The 20,304-nt window shown below is 37.7% G+C and overlaps 4 protein-coding genes and 1 long non-coding RNA gene across 5 annotated transcripts; all 5 read right to left on the reverse strand.

Moving 5' to 3' along the window:
• Nucleotides 1-44: 44 nt before the first annotated feature.
• On the reverse strand, nucleotides 45-3,196 carry LOC116194834 (ATPase ARSA1). Its single transcript, XM_031523730.1, has 11 exons — nucleotides 2,883-3,196; nucleotides 2,328-2,539; nucleotides 2,158-2,220; nucleotides 1,959-2,069; nucleotides 1,521-1,595; nucleotides 1,354-1,422; nucleotides 1,210-1,275; nucleotides 1,044-1,121; nucleotides 860-958; nucleotides 640-774; nucleotides 45-522 (listed from the first exon to the last, which is right to left on the reverse strand). The coding sequence occupies exons 1-11, from the start codon at nucleotides 3,112-3,114 to the stop codon at nucleotides 385-387; spliced, it is 1,278 nt and encodes a 425-aa protein (XP_031379590.1). The 5' UTR covers nucleotides 3,115-3,196; the 3' UTR covers nucleotides 45-384.
• Nucleotides 3,197-3,467: 271 nt separating this feature from the next.
• On the reverse strand, nucleotides 3,468-5,370 carry LOC116194835. Its single transcript, XM_031523731.1, has 2 exons — nucleotides 5,195-5,370; nucleotides 3,468-4,188 (listed from the first exon to the last, which is right to left on the reverse strand). The coding sequence occupies exons 1-2, from the start codon at nucleotides 5,271-5,273 to the stop codon at nucleotides 3,704-3,706; spliced, it is 564 nt and encodes a 187-aa protein (XP_031379591.1). The 5' UTR covers nucleotides 5,274-5,370; the 3' UTR covers nucleotides 3,468-3,703.
• Nucleotides 5,371-10,177: 4,807 nt separating this feature from the next.
• Nucleotides 10,178-12,390, reverse strand: LOC116194570 (lysM domain receptor-like kinase 3). Its single transcript, XM_031523419.1, has one exon. The coding sequence runs from the start codon at nucleotides 12,036-12,038 to the stop codon at nucleotides 10,689-10,691; it is 1,350 nt and encodes a 449-aa protein (XP_031379279.1). The 5' UTR covers nucleotides 12,039-12,390; the 3' UTR covers nucleotides 10,178-10,688.
• Nucleotides 12,391-16,704: 4,314 nt separating this feature from the next.
• Nucleotides 16,705-17,478, reverse strand: LOC116197804. Its single transcript, XR_004155102.1, has 2 exons — nucleotides 17,358-17,478; nucleotides 16,705-17,095 (listed from the first exon to the last, which is right to left on the reverse strand). It is a non-coding gene; the product is annotated as an uncharacterized LOC116197804 (long non-coding RNA).
• A 1,068-nt stretch (nucleotides 17,479-18,546) lies between these two features.
• On the reverse strand, nucleotides 18,547-19,875 carry LOC116197803 (probable acetyltransferase NATA1-like). The gene has a single exon (XM_031528053.1). It carries the CDS (start codon nucleotides 19,769-19,771, stop codon nucleotides 19,061-19,063), a length of 711 nt encoding a protein of 236 aa, XP_031383913.1. The 5' UTR covers nucleotides 19,772-19,875; the 3' UTR covers nucleotides 18,547-19,060.
• Nucleotides 19,876-20,304: the final 429 nt, after the last annotated feature.

The following is a 20,304-nucleotide window of genomic DNA, read 5'->3' on the forward strand; positions in this document are numbered from 1 at the left end:
ATGGATATTGTTGAATTTAATATAAATATAGCAGGCATGATTTCTTAAGAGAAAAGGAAGCTTTATAAATGCAGAACTTGCTGCTAAACAGTGAGAATTTACACAAAATCACATGAAGTTATGAGGGGTGCAAGGTTAAAGAACAATAACACAAAACATTCTCCTGTCATTTTCGGAGGAATTCAATGCGAAAGTCGCAACTATTTCATTCTTCCAATGCACTGCATATCCCATAGCCTAAATATCAGATCTTGTAAATTCCTGTATCATGCTTTCCAAGTCCTGTGTAAGCCGTATAGCCGTGCCATTTGTTACCCTCGTAATGAATTCCACTTTGCCTGATGTTACACTGCAAAGAACCTTTTTTTGTACCCTGATGTATGTTTATTTCCAAACGATATCTCCCATAAACTTAAGGGCTGGGACGCCTCTGATCTCTACATCAACTAGTGGTGCTTCAATGAGATTCAAGCCAGTGAGCTCGGGATCATTTTGTATCATCTCAAGAGCACGCGCCTGATCCTGAGACAATCAAATGAGACTTTAATCACCAAATATCAGAAAATTGTTCGATTATAAGAACAGCATAAAGCACAAAATACCTTCAAATGCCGACCAAACATATCCTAGACACATTACCTTTCTTTTCATTGCACAAAACTTGCAGTCTGAAACAGATGGCGGAAGAATCTGATTAACAATCAGCCTCTTCACAGGAACACTTTCCTTCTTCAATGATGCATGTAACCTTGAGGATTCGCTAACTGCCATCACCTGCAAAGACGAACCAATATTTCGGATACACCATGCAAAATGAACACGGCTTCTATTAAAAAGGATTCTCTGGAAGGTCCATTACCGTTGGAATCGTCACTATTACGAATTCTGTTGAGTCTGTATCGCGAAAAAGTTCACGCACTTTCACCATTCTCTCCCTCAGTTGCTCCAACTTGTCAGCCTGTTTATTAAACAATAAGCATTATGTGAACATTTTCATAACACGTAGCCTGGGATCCCTATCTGGCAGCATTTTGAAAACTTACAGCATCCTGTTGCTTGTTTTCTTCTTGCCCAAATACCGACTTAATAGCAGAGGTCGCCGAATTTATCTTTTGCTTAAGCTGCATCACAAGATACACAAACAAAATGAATTGATTGAGGAAGCAGAAGAGATACGACTAAGGTTCCTCCATCGTCATTCTTACTTGCCTTCAGTATTTTGCCTATAGATGCATCCAAAAAGTCGGGCAGGGACAAAAGCCGCAAAGTGTGTCCCTGAGAGAAACACATTAATCCAATCAGAAAGGATTCATGGATGGAAGAAGACATCAAATGAGTGACTATTTCACTTACTGTTGGAGCAGTATCAAATATAATCCGAGTAAACATGCTGTACTCTTGCGATTCAAGAAATTGTATCACCTGAAAAGTTCATAGCTCATGAAGACACAATAACGTAAGAAAACATATGCACAAGCTACAAGTGAATTTCTAGAAGAAGATATAACTTAAATTGCTACCTTAGAGATTGCAATTGCTTCATCGAGTCCAGGAGGCGGAGTGTCGAGTAGCTCTCCGAGTTTAAGCTCCCCCAACTTTGTACATCAGAAGAGAAGTAGAAAACCATTAAGAGGATGGTTGGGAGAGAACAGAGCTGAGAGAAATTATCAAACTTGACAAACGATCATATTTGACAGAGACGGACCATCATGTCTTGATGGTGGTCTAAATCAGACAGGTTTAGGTTATGGCAGTTATCGACGTCTATAACAGCAGAATGCTAAATTTTGAAAAGCTCTTTATCATGTCAAGCTCACAAATTATGACCAGACGTGCCAGAAAGTGCCAGCTTCAACATGAAGCCAATCAATCGTAAGAGCTTACTAAAACAGCTATGCGATCATTAAAAATGAAAAGAATCAGAAGATACTAGTGTAAAACTTTATATCACTCTTTACCTGATCCACAAGCACTCCAAGACCCATACCATCCATGATATCTTTGACACCAGTTCCCCCATTTTTCTGACTATAAGTGCGAAACTCTTCCCTGGCTTTTTCAGGGTTTATCTGTCAAAACTAACTCTAACTGCTTAAGATCACAAAAAGATATGCAACTAGTTCAACAAGTTATGCTGCTCAAACTTCACCTCCATACCTCGAGAGCAAAGAGCGGATAGTCGGGCCCTTCAACTTGTACAAGCGTTCCCCCAGTTAAATCCTATGATCAAGTTTAACGCAAACATGACAGATGGTTAAGTATTGCCACAACAGGAAAGTTCTGAAAAAGACACCGAAAGTAAACAAGAAAGTACCAATAGGCAAAACCTGGGCAAAGGAGTCGCTCAAGGAGTGAGCAGGGTCGGTCGAAACAACCAGAGTTGGGTGACCGTTGTTTGCAAACTTAACAGCAAGAGATGCAGCACAGCTTGTCTTTCCCACTCCACCTTTGCCACCGAGAAGGTAGTACTTCCGCTGAGTTCCCAACACCATCTCATCAAACCCAGCAACGGACGCTGTTGGAGCCGCCACTGCGCTTACTGCGGGGAATGAATGAAAAAAAAAAAAAAGAGTCAACAACGAGCTTGCACCTCCCAAACAATTGCAAACTGAAAAAGCCTATCATCCATCAATCAGTCAATATAAGCTTCCCATATCTCCAATCCCCTCACGCTTCCATAAAGCTCAATCAGCTTCTCAATTCATTCATGAACACCTAGAAAATCAGAAAGCTGCTTGCAAAATCAAGAATTGAGTCCAATCTACGTCTACCCACTTAGCCACAAAAGCAATAACACTACTTACATATACAGCCAACTAAGGAGCACACCGGACCCATTAGGAAATTGAATGCCAAGAGATGTAAAGGATTGATTGAACTACCGTGAAATGGTTTTCTCAGAGGCTTTCTTGAAATGGAAAGATGGGGGAGGTTCTTGGAAAGTGGCGAAGCTCTGAAGCTTTGGGGCGCATGAGAGAGAAAACCCATTGATTCAGTGGAAATTCTGGGCACGAATTTGTGAAGAGAAGGGGAGGTGATGCTTGGAGCCGTCGCCATTCTCTTGCTTTCTCTCTGACAGACGTAAGGAACAGAGGAAGAAGAGCTTCCCGGCATTTCGTCTTTCCATTCCGATGATGACGAAGGAGCCTAGGGAAGACTATACCGACCCGACCCGATAACCCATAATTTTGTTGCCCAATGATCCATTAATCGTTTCTTCCTCTAGTCTATGTACCAATCGACGGAAGATTTTTCTTTGCCTCTCGGTCCATCTGAAGCAAGTAGTCGATAAATCGATTAAGCCGGTATAAGTAAGTCCATGTGACCGTATGAGCAGGATGAATTTTCACTATACTTCTGATAGAGCGGAAATCTTATCATTTTGGTCTTTTTCAGCTAAAAACCTTATACCGGTTGAGTCGGTACAGTCGATAGATAGACAAGGGACGCTGTTGTTCACAAGATCATGGAATAGTAAGGCAGAAGAATCAATTCGTTTTTGTTTCTTACAATTAGAGAATATCATAATGCTTTGGTAATTATTCCCCAAGGCACGTGCAATTTTGGCATCACGAACCAAGCAAAGCAATCGTCGAATCAAAGACATCGAAAACTAATACATTCAATTCACTTGCTGCCCACGTATCAGTTCTTCCATTGTCAATTGACTCAATTCATGGCTTATCTATTGTGCTATCCATCCTCAAGATCTACTTCCAGCTAAATCTTCCAACGTCAGATTCAGAGTATCCACCGATCCCTTCTTAACCTCCTCTCCACGAGCCGCTAGGAAGTCCTCGATGCTCCCGGGCTCCCCAAACCACCCGAGCCGATCAGCTATCAGGTGGAGATTGTTGCACCCACCACACCTGACCACGACCACCCCTTTCTCATATGACTCCCGACAGGCTGTCTTCACCGATCTTGTCTCACAGACTTTGCAAGTGAAGACCATAGCGAGGTCGTGCCTTGAGGATGTTTTCAGATTGGACATGGCAGAGAACTTGATTTCGGGGCTCTGGTTACTGCTTGGACCAGCGGGAGCAATAGCTTCTTCTTGTTCGTTGGTGTCTATGGTGGGTTTGTTGATTGGTGTTGCCAGTGTCTGTAACCGTTTGCCATGGAAGTCACTGCCACTGAAGAATGCATTCACTGAAGGAAGAAGGCGCTGAGACGAGGTCTCTGTAGCTGCAAAAGTTGCAATAAGACTGATGTCACATTTTGGATTATGTAACATGCAGAGTAGGCAGAGGCTGCAGTTTCTGAACCAAGCATCAACGAAGAATTGTTTTGGAAAAACATTCTCCATCAGAACACTTCTCAAACATAATTTTTTTCCCATCAATAGTACAACACACGCACAACTCTTTGATGCTAAAATGCCAAAGCTCGTATGAAAGGCTCAAAGAATACTAAGTAGCCGACTTAATTGGGACATGTTTGCTATAAAATTCTTTCAGAATGGTGACAGTCACTGCATACCAAGGACTCTTCATAAAAGTTGTCACTTTACTTTAGCAGCCGTGTTTTGAACACGAACAGATCATTTCTTCATGTTCTTACTTCCTATCAGGAAAACTATGCATTGGAGATCCTGCTACACAGAAAAGAGTCAGCAAGTTTTTTGAAATATCAGGAGTTCCCGATGATTCCGGGGAATGCAACCCTTTGATTATCCTCATTAGTCACTCAACCGAGCTATCATCATAATACGTTCTGAGAGTTCAGACTAAATCATAACTTCAATCCAACTTCCACGACTAACCTGAATTTCTCTATTTGAAAAGGAATTACCCCATTAGGATGAATACAGAAAAAGGAAAACAGATTCCATGCAGATTCAACTGAATATCGAGCTACTTCCTATCACCTAATACTTGCCGGAAGTCCACACTAAAATCAAACTTTGTGATTTCCTGTTCTCTACGACTCTCCACCTGATGAACACATAAATGGAAAACACAGAAATTACAAGAACAAGCAGTTCAAGGAGAATTAGGAGCTGCAAGCTCCTCCAATAGCTTTTGAGCTTCTTCACAGTTCAATCAGCTTAACTGAACAGAATAGATGACCCTTGGCCGACATGGGAATCGACTGAACTTATTGTCCGCAGCTTCAATTGAGTTTGACAGAGCAAGAGCAAACCAGAGCAGAGCTAACACGACAAAACCCTAAATCGAATTTATTTGCTCACCTGTGTTAAGAGAGTATGGGCAGTGCGGGCGAGCGAAGAGAGAGAGAATTCGCCTCTGAAGCATCCGAGCCGCCGCCATGGAAGGAAGGGGAAGGTCGTCTTCGAGCGCTCTCCGGAAACAGCCTACAGAACGGGAAACGTCCGTATGATCTATTTTGTCTTTCTCTTATTATAATTAAAATTAGTAATGCAGCCGATGCGTTGTATGAGACATGGGACAGTATACCAATCTAAAAATCAATTGTAATTAAAAATTAAAAAGAAAAAATCGTTGTAGAGTCAAAAATGAAAGAAAAATAATAAAATAAATAAATAATATTCGCGTTTAGTGTAGACGAACATACTTTTGAGAACTTGCGTATAAGGATAGATGTTTCAAAAATAAAACTCACATTAGCAATTTTGAAAAAGAATATGGGAAAAAAATAAATAATAGATAAAAATAAAAAATGAAAAATTATGATAAAAATTAGAGAAAAATCAAAATATAAATTTAATCAACTCATTTGCATCTAAAGATAAACATACGTTTTGAGAGTTCGCGTCTAATTGTAAACATATTGTTTGATAGTAGAATGACCACATGCGTATGTGTATGATAATTCTCATTTATAATTATCATATAGAATCTAAATAAAATATAATTTGATTTGTTTTCCTTTTTTGTGAACAAATTTTATTTTTTAAAAGAAAATATAATTCATATATATCGATAAAATATTTATATAATCTAATTTTTAAAAATAAATATCTATAAAAACTTATAATTCATGTACACTTTTTCTTCCTATATATACTAAAGGTTGTCCAGGTGATCATATATTAATATATTTATATTATGTAACATATATATATATATATATTAATATATACTCATTTTCATGTTAATATTGATGTGATGATATAATAATTTTTATTTTTAAAAATTCAAGATTATTAAATAATACCTATACATATAATAAAATCTTCTCATTTATTTCAAATACATTATGTCATATAAATTATAAAAATTGAAGAAACCAAGAAATAAGATTTTACAGTAAGATATCTTTAAAAAATATTTTTATTAAAAATAATTTTGAAAATATAAATAAATATCTAAAAAATTCCTTTCAGAAAATATATGCTACTATAAACTTATTTTGATGTTAATATTGATGTGATGAAATATTAATTTTAATTTTTAAAAAATTCAAGATTATTAAATAATATTTATACATATAATAAAATCTTCTAATTTGTTTCAAATACATAATGTTATATAAATTATAAAAATTAAAGAAATCGAATTTTATGATGAGATATCTTTAAAAAATATTTTTTATTAAAAAGTTTCGAAAAAAGTAAATAAATAAAAACCTAAAAAATTCCTTTTAGAAAATATATACTAATATATACTTATTAAATTTCACTCAGAAACTAAGCGTTCTAAGGTCATTGATTAATATATTTATATTATGTATGAATATATACTTATTTTTATGTTAAAATTTATGTGATGAAATATTAATTTTTATTTTAAAAATACAAGATTATTAAATAATATCTATACCTATTGTAAAATCCTCTCGTTTATTTAAAATACATTATGTTATTATATATTATAAAAATTAACCAAATCAAGAAAATTGAGATATCTTTAAAAAATATTTTAATTAAAAATAATTTCGAAAATAAAAAAGTAAAAACCTAGAAAATTCCATTCTGAAGATTCATATTGTACATTAGGTTTGATCAATAAAATTTTCTTTTGACAAAAAAAAGCGTGTTCAGATGTATTGTGATATATCAAACTAAAATTACCAGTACCCCTTTCTAATTAATAAATTTTGAAATTATAATAAAAAAAGGTTGGAAAAACTAGGAAACAAAGAAGGTGGGCATGGTGGCCCGGTTCGACCGCAATCACTCTGGCGAGGTCGTTTGCGATCTCGTTTGAGCAGTGGTGACCGGCGTCGATGAACTGCCTAGATTTTAGTAAAAATGCAAGAAGGGTGAAAGAGGAGGAGATTGGGGTGGGAATGGCCTTATGTCAGCCACTATTGTCCTAATCAACATTGTTGGTGGCTATCCTCTCTCTTCTCGTTGTCGCTGAATTCGGGCCATTGACCACTACCACCTAGGTGAGGTCGTCAGTGATACTCTAAGGCCGCCAGAGACCTCACCTGGTGGTGGAGTCATAGTCGTGCACCATCACCACCCGCCTCAACTAGCTCTTTTTTTGTAACTTTTCAAGTGGCATAGCTTGATGATTTGAAGACAAGCTAAGATCATTTTCATCATTACAAATAAATTATAATTCTAATCTACCTTTCCCAACCCTTATAGGATATTTCATTTTTTTTTAATCTAGTCTAATACTAAATCAATCCTAATTTTAGGATGTTTAAATATGACCAAAAATTTCTTCTTCTTTTTTCATGTTATAAAGGAGGCATAAGGTTTAGTACAATAAAAGAGAAAATGGAAAAAAGAATTTAAAAAACCCTATTTGATATTTATAGCCATAGAGATCAGAGGAGTAATTTCCCACAGCCAAACGAGAAGTCTAATGCCAATTAATTTTTTAATTTACCTGTTAATATTTTCCAAGCAAACCATGTCGAAGTTGTCAACGACCTCTATATATGTTTCATCTATTCTAATTATCTTTCTTAGTTTTCCTTTTAAGTTACTAAATCACAAGGTGGCTAATACGTACAAATCCTCCCTCTGGCATCGAAGGCTTGACAACGAAATACTTTTATTAAATTTCAAACCCTCACAATATAGGTAAATCTAAACACGTCGTATGCAATTTACCAATTGTCCATATTTTTTTCGGTGTGTACCCTGACCAACTGTCAATATTTCGTAGTTAAGTTTTAGTATTTGGTTTATATGCTTCTTGAACATAATTTACCATTTTAATTAAAGATAAAAATGCATCCCTTTATATATATATATATATATATATTATTTTAAGCTTTCAAACGATCGGAAAATTCAATTATGACACCTCCTTTGACTTCAACCCAACTGATTAATATATGATATATCTCAAGAAAAATTGGTATTGGTCTGTATAGTTTATAATTTGTTTCCTAAAACTAAGGAAAATCAATAATATTACGCCATTCAATTTATAATCGTCATTGAATAGATAAACAAATGCTAGAAAACAACATTGGTTTCAGAAGAAATCCTTTATCAATCAATCAATATGTAGGTCCATGTCGTGCTTGTACGTTGAACCTTGGCCCTTAATTGGGATGGTTTATAATACAATCAAATGAATAATGATGATGATCACCCGAAAAAAAAAAAAAGAATGTTCGATGCTTTCAACCATTCACCCATAGTAGCCAAACTCCAAAGCTGACATCCGGTACGATCAGGAACGATCATTCGTTGGTCGCGATACCCCTAATATTAAAAGAATGTTAACAAATCAAATATATAATATATAATGAATATGGAGCAGTTAATCAAGTTGCGACACGTGTAATGTTTAGCCTCTCTCACTTTCGCCATGTGTCACAACGTGTGCATGTTCCCATTTGGATTCCATCAACCGCATGTTGTCATGTGTTCACATGCCTCCTTAATTACAAGATTAAAAATTATTTAATCCAATATATGTATAAGATTAAATGAAAAAAATATTTTAAAAAACTAATTTCAACCGAATTTAACTTTCGATGGAAATTATTGTAGTAACTTTAATAAAAAAAATGAAACAAAATTATATAATATTAAGCGGAAAAATTTGTTTTAAGAAAAAATAATTTCATTCAAATCTAACTTTCGAATTGTCAATATATAATAAATAATGCTTGGAACAGTTAACCAGATTACGACATGTGTAATGTTTAGCCTCTCCTGCTTTCGCCATATGTCATAACGTGTGCATGTTTCCATGTGGATTTCACCAACCGCATGTTGTCATGTGTTCATGTGCCTCCTTAATTACAAGATTAAAAATTATTTAATCAAGTTTAAACGGGAAAAAAATATTTTAATGAAAAATAATTTCAACCGAGATTAACTTTCAATTGAAATTATTGCCGTGATTTTGATAAGAAAAATACACGTGGCAAAATTATATAAGATTAAGTGGAAACAATTATTTCAACAAAAAATAATTTCAATCAAATCTAACCTTCGAATTGTCAATGTATAATATATAATGCCTGGAACAGTTAACCGAGTTGCGACACGTGTAATGTTCAGCCTCACCTGCTTTTGCCATGTGTCACAGCGTGTGCATGTTTCCATGTGAGTTTCACTAACCGCATGTTGCCATGTGTTCATGTGTCTCATTAATTACCAAATTAAAGATTATTCAATCAAATATCTATATAAGATTAAATGGAAAAAATAATTTAATAAAAAATAATTTCAACCGAATTTAACTTTCGATTGAAATTATTGCAGTAATTTTGATTCAAAAAATACATGTGGCAAAATTATACAAGATTAAGCAGAAAAATTATTTCAAGAAAAATTAATTTCAATCAAATCTAACTTTCGAATATATAATGCCTTGAACAGTTAATCAAATTTCGATACGTGTAATGTTTAGCATGTCTTGCTTTCACCACGTGTCACAACATGTGCATGTTTCCAAGTAGATTCCACCAACTGCATGTTACCATGTGTTCATATGCCTCCTTAAATACGAAATTAGAAATGATTTAATCGAATTTATATATAAGATTTAATGGAGAAAATTATTTTAATTAAAAATAATTTCAAAAGAATTTAACTTTCAATTGAAATTATTGCAGTAATTTTATTACGAACAAATACACGGGGCAAGTTATATAAGATTAAGTGAAAAAAATATTTCAAGAAAATATAATTTCAATCAAATTTAATCTTCGAATCAACGTATCAACACATAATACATAATGCCTGAAACAGTTAACCAGGCTACGATACTTATAATATTTGTCCTTTTCAGCTTAACTGAAGGTTCTACAAATGTCACTAAAATGTCGGAATTATCATATCTTTCTCATATCGGTAATTAAAATATATTTTATATGTAAATCTTGTGCGCCTAAGTTTCTTCCGCCTCTTCTTTTGAGCTAATGGCCTCGGCCCAAATGAATACTTACATAAAATGTATTCAATAACAGATGAATCTCTAGCTCATGTACATATATTTATCTGTAAAGTAATGAACATGTAAATTTAACTATAATAAATAGTGGATCTCCGGCTTATACGCATATATATATATATGTATCTATGGTCATTTTGTTAGGTTTCCTTCAAATTATTTCAATTTATATTTATATTTTGAAATTAATAATAAAAATTTAAATATGCAACGCACAGGACGAGAGACTAATTGCATATACAAAGGTACATGTTCCGAACCAATCTAACCAATGTGGAGCTCACAAACTTTGGCATCTTGGTTCTTGACAGTTCCCCCCGGAGTGTGATATGCTGATGAGAATCGAGTCCATTAATTAAAGAATGTCTCTTCGGCATTAGTTGTTCATCATCGAGGTGCTATGGACACCGAAAGATTAGCGCGCAACGCGAACCTCTCGGCCCATCCCTCGGACTCCAAGTAAAGTTTTGAAACACGGCTCGTGACCCGACCCATGTCGGGCCTGCGATCCGGATCCTCCTCCACGCAGTCCAGCCCCAGCCTCACCATCTGCTTTGCCACCTCCACTGGGAACGAGTCCTTAAGCCTCCTATCCACCCACTTCCTCACAGCCCCGCTTCCACTGGCCGCCGCCTCCCTCGCCGTCTCTATCACACTCACGCTCCTATACCCTTCGCCGCTCCCATCATTGTAGCCAGCCCTCTCATCGCCCAGAAACTTCAAGGGCTCCTCTCCACTAAGAATCTCCAAGATCACGACCCCGAAAGCATACACATCTGACTTCTGCGTCCCCGCCCCGCGGGCTCGGAACTCTGGCGACATGTACCCCCTTGCACCCTCGAACTTCATGGCATTGCTGCTATTCCTCCTCAACACGGAACCCGACTTGTCAACCTGTTGTTGCGATTCATCAAATGCTCCAACCTCTCCGCACAATTGAGCCGTCCCAAAGTGACAAATCTTTGCATTCAAGGAACCTTCCGCCAGGATGATGCTCGAGCTCTTTATACGGTTGTGCACGAAACCTGAGCATGGATTCTTTGGACTCGAACGCTTGCTCATTCCCGTGAAGTTGTGTATGTAGTCCAACCCGTGGGCAATGTCGGCAGCGACCTGCATACGAGAAACCCATGTTGCTAGAAGAGTAAACTCGGGATTTCTCCGGTTCCGGAGGCAATCCGACAGATTAACTCCACGAACAAAATCATAGGCGAGGTAGATGTGATTCCCCGAGACCGAAGCACCGAGGAGCTTGATCACACTGCTGTGGTGGCTCGAGCATACCCTGGACATTAACCGGCAGAGATTTGGGGTGTCGATCACACGCCGGAGCCTGCGCTGCAACAGCACAGCATCACGGTCTCGGAGGCGGCACCGCCAGGCAGAGTAAGATGAGGAAAGGCAGCCGGAGAGGAAGTTGCCCGTGGCGGAGCTGATCTCCGAGAAGTCGTAGATGTGGGGGTTGTCGGGCAGGAAGTTCTTCTTGAGGTTAGAGGGGGAGGGGAGAAGCTCCGGCTTCGTCCTTGATAACGAAGACTGGCAGGAGGAGACAGAGGCTGAGGAAGAGCGATTAGCAGCGGCAAAATTGAGACTGTTACTGAAGAAGGCCGACGATGATGCAAGCGACGAAGGCCGCGACGACTGGTCCGTCGAGGATTCTGATTTTCTTCTCGTTCTCGACAACGGTTTCTGGCTGTTGGGTCGCACGGCATCAACTGCCGTGCCCTTTCTGCACATTTAGCAACGGCTGGTTTTAACTGCAGTGGCAGATGGGATTCGACGCAGAGCTCGAATAGGGACATGCAGTTATAAGGGAAGCGACACAGGGGCTCGAGCGACGGCGGAAATGGAACCGACAACGGCTTAGGATAATGAAAATGCTTCTGCGGAGGGTCCACTCCGTTACAGAAGATGGGAAATCTTCTTTGGTCACGAGCGCCGTCCCTATCAAGGTTGGAAGGAAAACAAAACAACGGCAACCGGCTTATATCAAATGTGTCATCGCTCATTATTAAAGAAATCGTTGAAAGTCAAAAGTGAGGGAATGGAGAAGATGTGCGTCGACATTGAATTGTTAAAGAATAACTTATTTCGAGTAATTTGTCACGTGGCCGCCGATCCATTCACAATCATCAGAAAAATTGTATAAAACAGAATTCTTCCATCCCTAAACAGTAGGTCGGGGAGGTTAGGATTTATCAAATAGAGTTTCTGGCTGAAATCGTCAACGAATTGGAGTCTCACTGATAAGAATTCGAACCGACGTCTTGTGCCACTGCATCAAGATTTCTTCCTTAATAAAGCCGTGCTTTTGAATGTCAATGTGATTCTTTTAACCAATTCAACTCAATTTTCAGTTAAGTTATTTTGTGTGTGGGCGGGGGGGGGGGGGGGGGGGCCTCCAAGAAATGGGAGAATCGGGTCAAAAATCGAAAGAAGCAGTGTCCATCCAGCAAAAAGCGCTTGAATGTCATACGGTGGAGAATTATACAAATCGCATGTCCCGCGAAAGCAGCAGTGTCCGTCGTGCTATAAAATCCCTATGCGTGTTCCCCTCTTTGTATGCGTGTTAAAGCTAGAGCTACAATTCTTCTCGATCTGATTATACGGTCGAGGAGGTTCAATTGACACGATGTTAGCTCACCCATATGATTCTCGAGCATTATTTTTTTATCGAACGGAAGATGCAAAGGAGAAGCATATGGATTAGGTGGCAAAGATCTGAATTGATTGCATATAATATTTAAATCTTTAAAGTGTTATATTGGTGAGAAAAGAGTGGCGCGGCCACCCTCTTGCTTGCCAATTAAAAAATTGCATGTTTGATTCTTTGGTAAAATTACCTGTAATCTTTAATTAATAATTATTAAAATTTTTATTTTCAATGTATTAAATCTATGAGCCTACTTCATAAAAGAAAAAAGTATTAATTAGGTGAATATTCGATTTTGTAATTATCATCTTATTTTTAAGTGATTATAAATATTGTAAATATCTATTATTTTTAGCTTAAATATAATACAATCAATCAATATGTATAATGACAAACTCTTGAGCCGATATATTACGCCGTCACCTCATCAAAATTAAAATTATCTTCCTCTCACGCTACCACTGTACCACATCATTGAAATGCTAAGCCCTCTTTCGCCATACCAACATGTTATATTTTTAAAACTTTTAAGAATTTTTAATGCTACTGTTTGAATTTATAATTTAATATAGAGTTTTCTACTGTTATTATACGCGACATTTTTTTTACACGATATCTTAAGTATATCAGTCGTCTATATTAGGAAAGTTTTGTTTGATAAATAATTATCATAAACAGAATAATAAAATTGAATTTAAACGAAAATTAGTCTGTCTAATTACCTAATTTATATTGAACTCTCTATATACAAAGTTTTTTCTTTAAAATATATACAAAATCAAATGAGATAAAAGATGAAATTAAATGGGTATATCAAATACACGGAGTAAAAAAAATTTAATTGAGCCATATTTTCTAGAAAATTATGGATGTATGACATTTTTCTAAAAGAAAATTTTAAAAGATTTATTTGTTAGTTCATGTGCAATGCATGGATTTTCATCTAGTTTAAACTAAAAGAGATAAGCTAAAATATATATATATATATAGTAATTTAGACTACTCTCGCTAGACTGCTCCGTTTATTCGACGAGAACATTCCACATAAGCCTATTGAATGAACCCTCAACTTGCAGTTGGAGTTCCTTCAATCTCCTCGTTACTATATATTTAGCCTTTTTCTATCTTTTTTTTTTCAAATTTTCATAAAGTAATTAAGGTTTTGTTTGGTAACTAAATATAATCAAACTCTACTCTACTTTATATTTCCCTTAATTCAACAACACAATAATTACTTTCTTATTTTTTTCTCTAATTTAATAATAAATTCTCTCACATTCTCCTGATAATAAGTACATGGGTACACAAGTATCGAGTCTTATTTGCACATCTCTCTCACCCAAGGCATAGCCTCATGCTTCATATATATACGTATATATGCATAATGTATATCTCTATATATATCTATAGAACTTATATATAGATACAATTTTAAAAAATAAATATGTTGATGATATTGAAATAGTTTCCATATTTTGCATGCAATATTATATTTCAGGACAGCTCGAATATATATTTTTTAATTTAATAAAACCATTTTTATAAATTGAATTTACGAAAATTTTTCTAAGAATAAAAAATGCAAATGTCAGTGCAATACGCGAACTATCATGAAAATTAATATTGTTTATTTAACACACTCTCTCTCCTTCCACATGTCAGTTTCTTTTTTACTCTACTCTCCCAACATCCCATTCATTCCATCATATTATTTTTTTCTTTTTCAAAATTTATCTCAAATTCTTAGGAAGATCTAAGTGGCAACCACTTTGAAAGTGATTGCACTATGCTTGCAAGTAAACTACCAAAATTTGTAGTAAAGTAACTCAATATTATGTAAATTACACATCCTTCCAGTAAATTATATATATTTTGAGAAATTAATTGGAACAAATTACTTGAATTCTCAGTAAACATTTGGAGCAAAATGCACAGTTTCTGAAGAGATCTTACTTACAATGCTTGTAAATTACAAGGATTTTGAGATAACTTTACTAAAACTTTTAGTAAATTACTTGAGTGCATTGTGCCACCAATTTTGGTGATTGCACCTTAGAATCTCCACAAATTCTTACTATTTATTTTCTAACAATTTGTAGCGTCAAACTATGTCATGCTAAAGCAGCTATGTGAGCCGTTATATGTAGTGCTATATGAGATGTCCACATGAGTCACATGGCTCCCATGCAAGGTTACCATTACCCCGAGTCATGCTAGAAGCTCTCTTTATTTTCTTGGGTAAATTACACTGGTGGTCCAAAAAGTTTTCATAATGTATCAAGTTGGTCCAAAAAGTTTTTTTTCCTACTTGATTATACAAAATGTTTCAAAAGTGTAACATGATAGTACAAACCATCATCTCGCTATTGACGCCGTCAAACGAAGCTGACATAGCCGAAACGTGGCTGAAACAGTAACATCTCTCTCTCTCTCTCCCCCCTCATCTTTCTTCTTCTTCTTCTTCTTCTTCTTCTTCTTCTTCTTCTTCTTCTTCTTCTTCTTCTTCTTCTTCTTCTTCTTCTTCTTCTTCTTCTTCTTCTTCCTCTCTCCTCTACCCTGTTCTCGAAGAAGAAGAAGAAAAAGAAGAAGAATAAAAAGAATCGAAGAAGAAGAAGAAGAAGAAGAAGAAGAAGAAGAAGAAGAAGAAATGGAAGAATCGAAGAAGAAAAAGAAGAAGAAGAGAGAGGAGAGAGAGAGGTTACTGTTTCGGCCACGTACCTGACACGTTTGCGCCACGTCAGTGTCGCTTGACGGCGTCAGTTGCGATTTGACGGTTTGTACTATCATGTTACACTTTTGAAACATTTTGTACCATCAAGTAGCAAAAAAAACTTTTTGGACCAACTTGATACATTAGTAAAAATTTTTGGACCACCAGTGTAATTAAACCTATTTTCTTATACTTAATTTTTTTCGTGATCTTTCAAGTCAATACATCTATAAGCATATTGTAAAAAATCAGTATATATGTCACGTGAAACACGTGAGTAAATTCTAGTACTTAATCAGAGGGTGTAGCACATTGACGCGCTCTTCCGTTTGATAACCAAGAGATTCTAGATTTGATACTTATTAGAACCATTCGTACCCCTTTATTAGCTATCACGATTTCGATTTCATTTTAATAAGTCCATGGGCCTTTCTATGTAAACACAAAAAAGTCTAGTATTAATTTAGAAAAGAAGTCATAATAATATTCAGGGAAAATAACACCGTACGCCAGGGTTTTTTATATTTTTCATACTGCAATATAAAATGAAATAATTTCAACATCCATCACAAATATATTTTTTTATCACCACACAACATTCCGTTAATTTTTTTACGCTATACAACACGATTTTTTAACTGTGAACTTTTTATGAGGTAATTTTGCATGAATGAAAACTTGCGGGACCTAAAACAAATAAAATAATATTAAAAAGAAAACTAGGGAGGCCTCTGTCGGCCACCCAACCCCCAATTTGGGAGATCCTAGCGCCCCTTGGAGATCATAACAGCTTAGGATCTCCCAAATCGGGAGGTTAAGGGCACCCCCATCGACCAGTCAGCCTCGATTAAGGTCGTTTGCCAGCTCAGGCCGTGCCGATGACCTCAATCGGGGGGTGGGTGGCCAGCGTTGGGCGGCCTCATCCCCTTCTTCAATGTCCTATCAATTTTTTTCCTTTTTTAATTTTATATTATTTTATTGGATAAATTATATCAAAAAAATACAAATTTTTTTATTTCAATTTTGGCACGAATTTTTAATTTTGACATAAAAGTACAAACTTTTTCACCATGTTCCAAATATGGCATAACGTAATAGAGCCATTACATATTTTCGTCAAATTGTTGACGGGGAGGGTAACTGACCTATCTGCTGTCCCATGTGGCCGCCACATGAGATCTCTAATCCCTCATATCGGATCAAAAGACCCGACCCAAATAAACCAAAAACCAAAATAAGAAACTCCCCCTCCAATTTCTTCTGTGATCGTACGGCAGAATCCTAAATCCTTCAATTCTTCCTCTCTTTGCCCTCACTGAACCCTAAGTTCTCTCGTCATCCTCATCATCTTCTTCCATCATCTTCACGGATCAACTTGTTCGACATCCTTTTTGGTCATCAGAGGAAGCAACAGTCGCACCTGGAGTCGCCCTGCCAGCAGAGGAAGCAACAGCATCAGCACCATCGCCAGCAGAAGAAGACGCAGCAACAGCAGCATCAAAAGTAACTAAGTTGGAAGCCTTTAATTCTCTTCTCATGGCTGCGTGATCTGTTTTTAATGTTTGAATCCAATTGTGTATAGTCATGAACCAAGTGCAGATTGACAGTAATTAATTGATTCATGTTTCTTGAATGAGATGATTTTTTTTGTTCACATTTCCACGCCTTCTGTAAAGATTGACAGTAAACATACCTTATGGAATGAGCTACACTCTCTTACTCTCCACGGGACGGGGGATTTAGGGTTCTGTCGTGCCAGTCAAAGAAGAAATGGGGGGTGAGTCTTATTCTTGTTTCGAGTTGATTTGGGTCTGGTCGTTTGACCCGATTTGGAGGATTACAGATCTGATGTGGCGGCCACATGTGCAGTTCGTGGGTCCAACCCTCCACGTCACCATATTCGAGACATAACGAAGACATTCGGATTTTTAAGTCGAGATTGAAAACTCGTGCCAAATTTGAAATAAAAATGAAAAAAAATGTACTTTTTGGTGTAATTTTCCCAATTTTATTTTGATTTATTTGTTTAAGGTCCCTCAAGTTTCCAGTTCCGTAAAATTGCCACGAAAAAAACCCACTATAAAAAAACTGTGTTAGTTGGGTGAATTTTTTTTCCATGACGTAAGGTAAATAAGTTCATTTTGTGCTGCAATGTGAAAATGATAAAAAAAGAAATATATCATAACATACGAGTGCGATGTTATTTTCCTAATATTAATTTGATCAAAAATTCCCAAAAAAGAAAAAGGACAAAAAAAAAGAAGGTAAAAATCATAAGACGAAAGCGAAAGGGAATTTGCCTTCTTCAACCTCACATCGTTTAATCGAACTTTGCTTCGTCCGTCTCCAACATAACTTGACACATTACACTTGACGGTTTCTATTCCCCGTTCTGCGGGACGCACAACAATGCTTCAACACCAATACAATACTCATGAGTACGTGCCACGATCCACGGAATCCGAAAAATGCCCATGGCTTGATAGGCAAGCCTCGGTTGTGAAGGTGCAGAAACAAGAAGATCGCTGCCGTATACCGTGTCCGATCACATAAGATGCTTTGAAGCTCGATTCGATTTCACAGCCTCTCTCTAGTACAATATCAATACACGTACATTCACTCTATTACAGAGCTGAAGTCCGATGAATATCACACTTCAAACAGTCTTACACTGGGCTCTTTGAAGAAAAGATGAAGGGGAAACTGAAACGGATTGTGCTCGAGCACCTTGGATCCAAGTTCGATATTGACAACAGTTATCTAAGACGGAAACTCGGCTCGTGCTACATCAATTTGACGAGGCAGCTTAGCTCGAGTTTATACAGCTTTCTCTTTGTATTTTGGCTAAAAATAGAAGGAACCGAATCTAATATTGGAGGGACTTCAAAGTGAAGGTGATCGACAATTTTATATCATGAAATCACAGAGTACAATCTCATTCCCAACCTTCAGCCTCAGCAGTTAATGGTCCTGTCATGACCAATCCATTTCTTATCAACACAAGCAAACAGACCAGCAGGCCCTGTGAAGACCGACATTCTTTCTCATTTCCTTCGACATAAACAAAAACTTAAACCATAAATTAAACTCGACCAATCGTTGCTCCCAGCATACCACGCCATCGTCCGAGTTGAAGCAAAAATGTCCCATCTCGTACAATAATCTGCACTAGGATCCGAATCCCTGGCAGTCAAGGCAACGATGCTACTAGAAAGCTAACATGGATGTCATTGTCGACCACACCGGAAATGCTGCAGACGACAAACCATGTTAAAAGATAAAAAAATCCTTCAAATCTCAACCCCAGACTGGGACCGACCGAGCTGCACTGCGCATCTGACTGCCGAGGAACCATAACTTTCCCGATGCGACGTGGAATGCCAAGAATAAGACTGATCAGTGATCGGAGAAGTGGCGATAGGCCTCGAGGGCATCGCCGGTGAGCCTGCAAATCCTCCATTCCTGAAGAACCTTAGCTCCCATCTCCTCGTAGAACTTGATAGCATTCACATTCCAATCGAGCACGACCCACTCGACCCTCCCGTAGCCCATCTTCACCGCCTGCTTCGCCACTGCACTGAGCAGCATCTTCCCGAGCCCCTTCCTCCGGTAACACTCCCTCACGAACAGGTCCTCGATGTAGAACCCGGGCTTTGCGAGGAAGGTCGAGTAGTTCGGGAAGAACAGGACAAACCCGGCGATGGTGACCCCTTCCTCGGACCGAAAGGTCTCGCTCTCCGGGTCCTCGATGGCGAGGTCGAGGTTAATGGTTCTCGAAATCGGAGTGAATGCTGGGTTAGGGTTCTGGCCCGGGCTCGGGTCGAGGAAGGGGCTATGGGAGACCTCGAGGAGGAAGACGGTGAAGGACTGGAAGGGAGGGGAGTTGAAGAGCGTGGCGGCGAGGGAGGCCTCGGTGGCGGAGCAGAGGTGGGTCAGCCGCTCGAAGACGGCCATCTGGTGGATTTGCTTGTGGATGTGGGGGACGTCCAACAGCGTGGCGAGTCGGACCCGGGCGAAGAGGGGGTGGAGCAGGGGGCTGTCGTCCGGCAATGCCATGTTCGGCGTCGGAGCAGGGGCGGGCGGCGGCGGCGGCGCAGCGGCTGCCATAGGGGCTGTTTCAAGATTGTTCGTTTGTCGAGGTTTGGTTTCAAGAATTCTCCAGAAGTGTGAGAAGCCGATGGGGAGAAGGCCTATGGTGAGGTTTTGACTTTATAGAGGCGGGGCTATGAGGAAATTCCCTTGATGAATGGGGGGCATTTTGGGAATCGGGTGCCACGTCAGCAGCAATAATCATCTTTTGGATATAACTTATTTTGTCAATTATAAAGAAATTGACAAAGATCTTTGACTAAAACGGAATGTCGATTCTCCAGGACTCTCCGGACTTGTTTGGTTTTAAGATAATATTTTAGAATCACAATTCTAAATTAACTCTACCCACTACAAAACAAAATAACTCATACAAAGTCAAAAAATGAGTATCATTTATATCACTTTTTTCTACAACAAAACAACATAACTCATACAAAGTCAAAGGGCGGACTCCATTTATTCCACTCAAAATCAAAATCAAAATCTGATTTTAAAATCCTACTATGAAACCAAACGCAATCTCCATGTTTTATCCAACTTATTAATAA

Source organism: Punica granatum, chromosome 2 (genome assembly GCF_007655135.1).
Source record: "Punica granatum isolate Tunisia-2019 chromosome 2, ASM765513v2, whole genome shotgun sequence".
NCBI classification, from domain to species: domain Eukaryota; kingdom Viridiplantae; phylum Streptophyta; class Magnoliopsida; order Myrtales; family Lythraceae; genus Punica; species Punica granatum.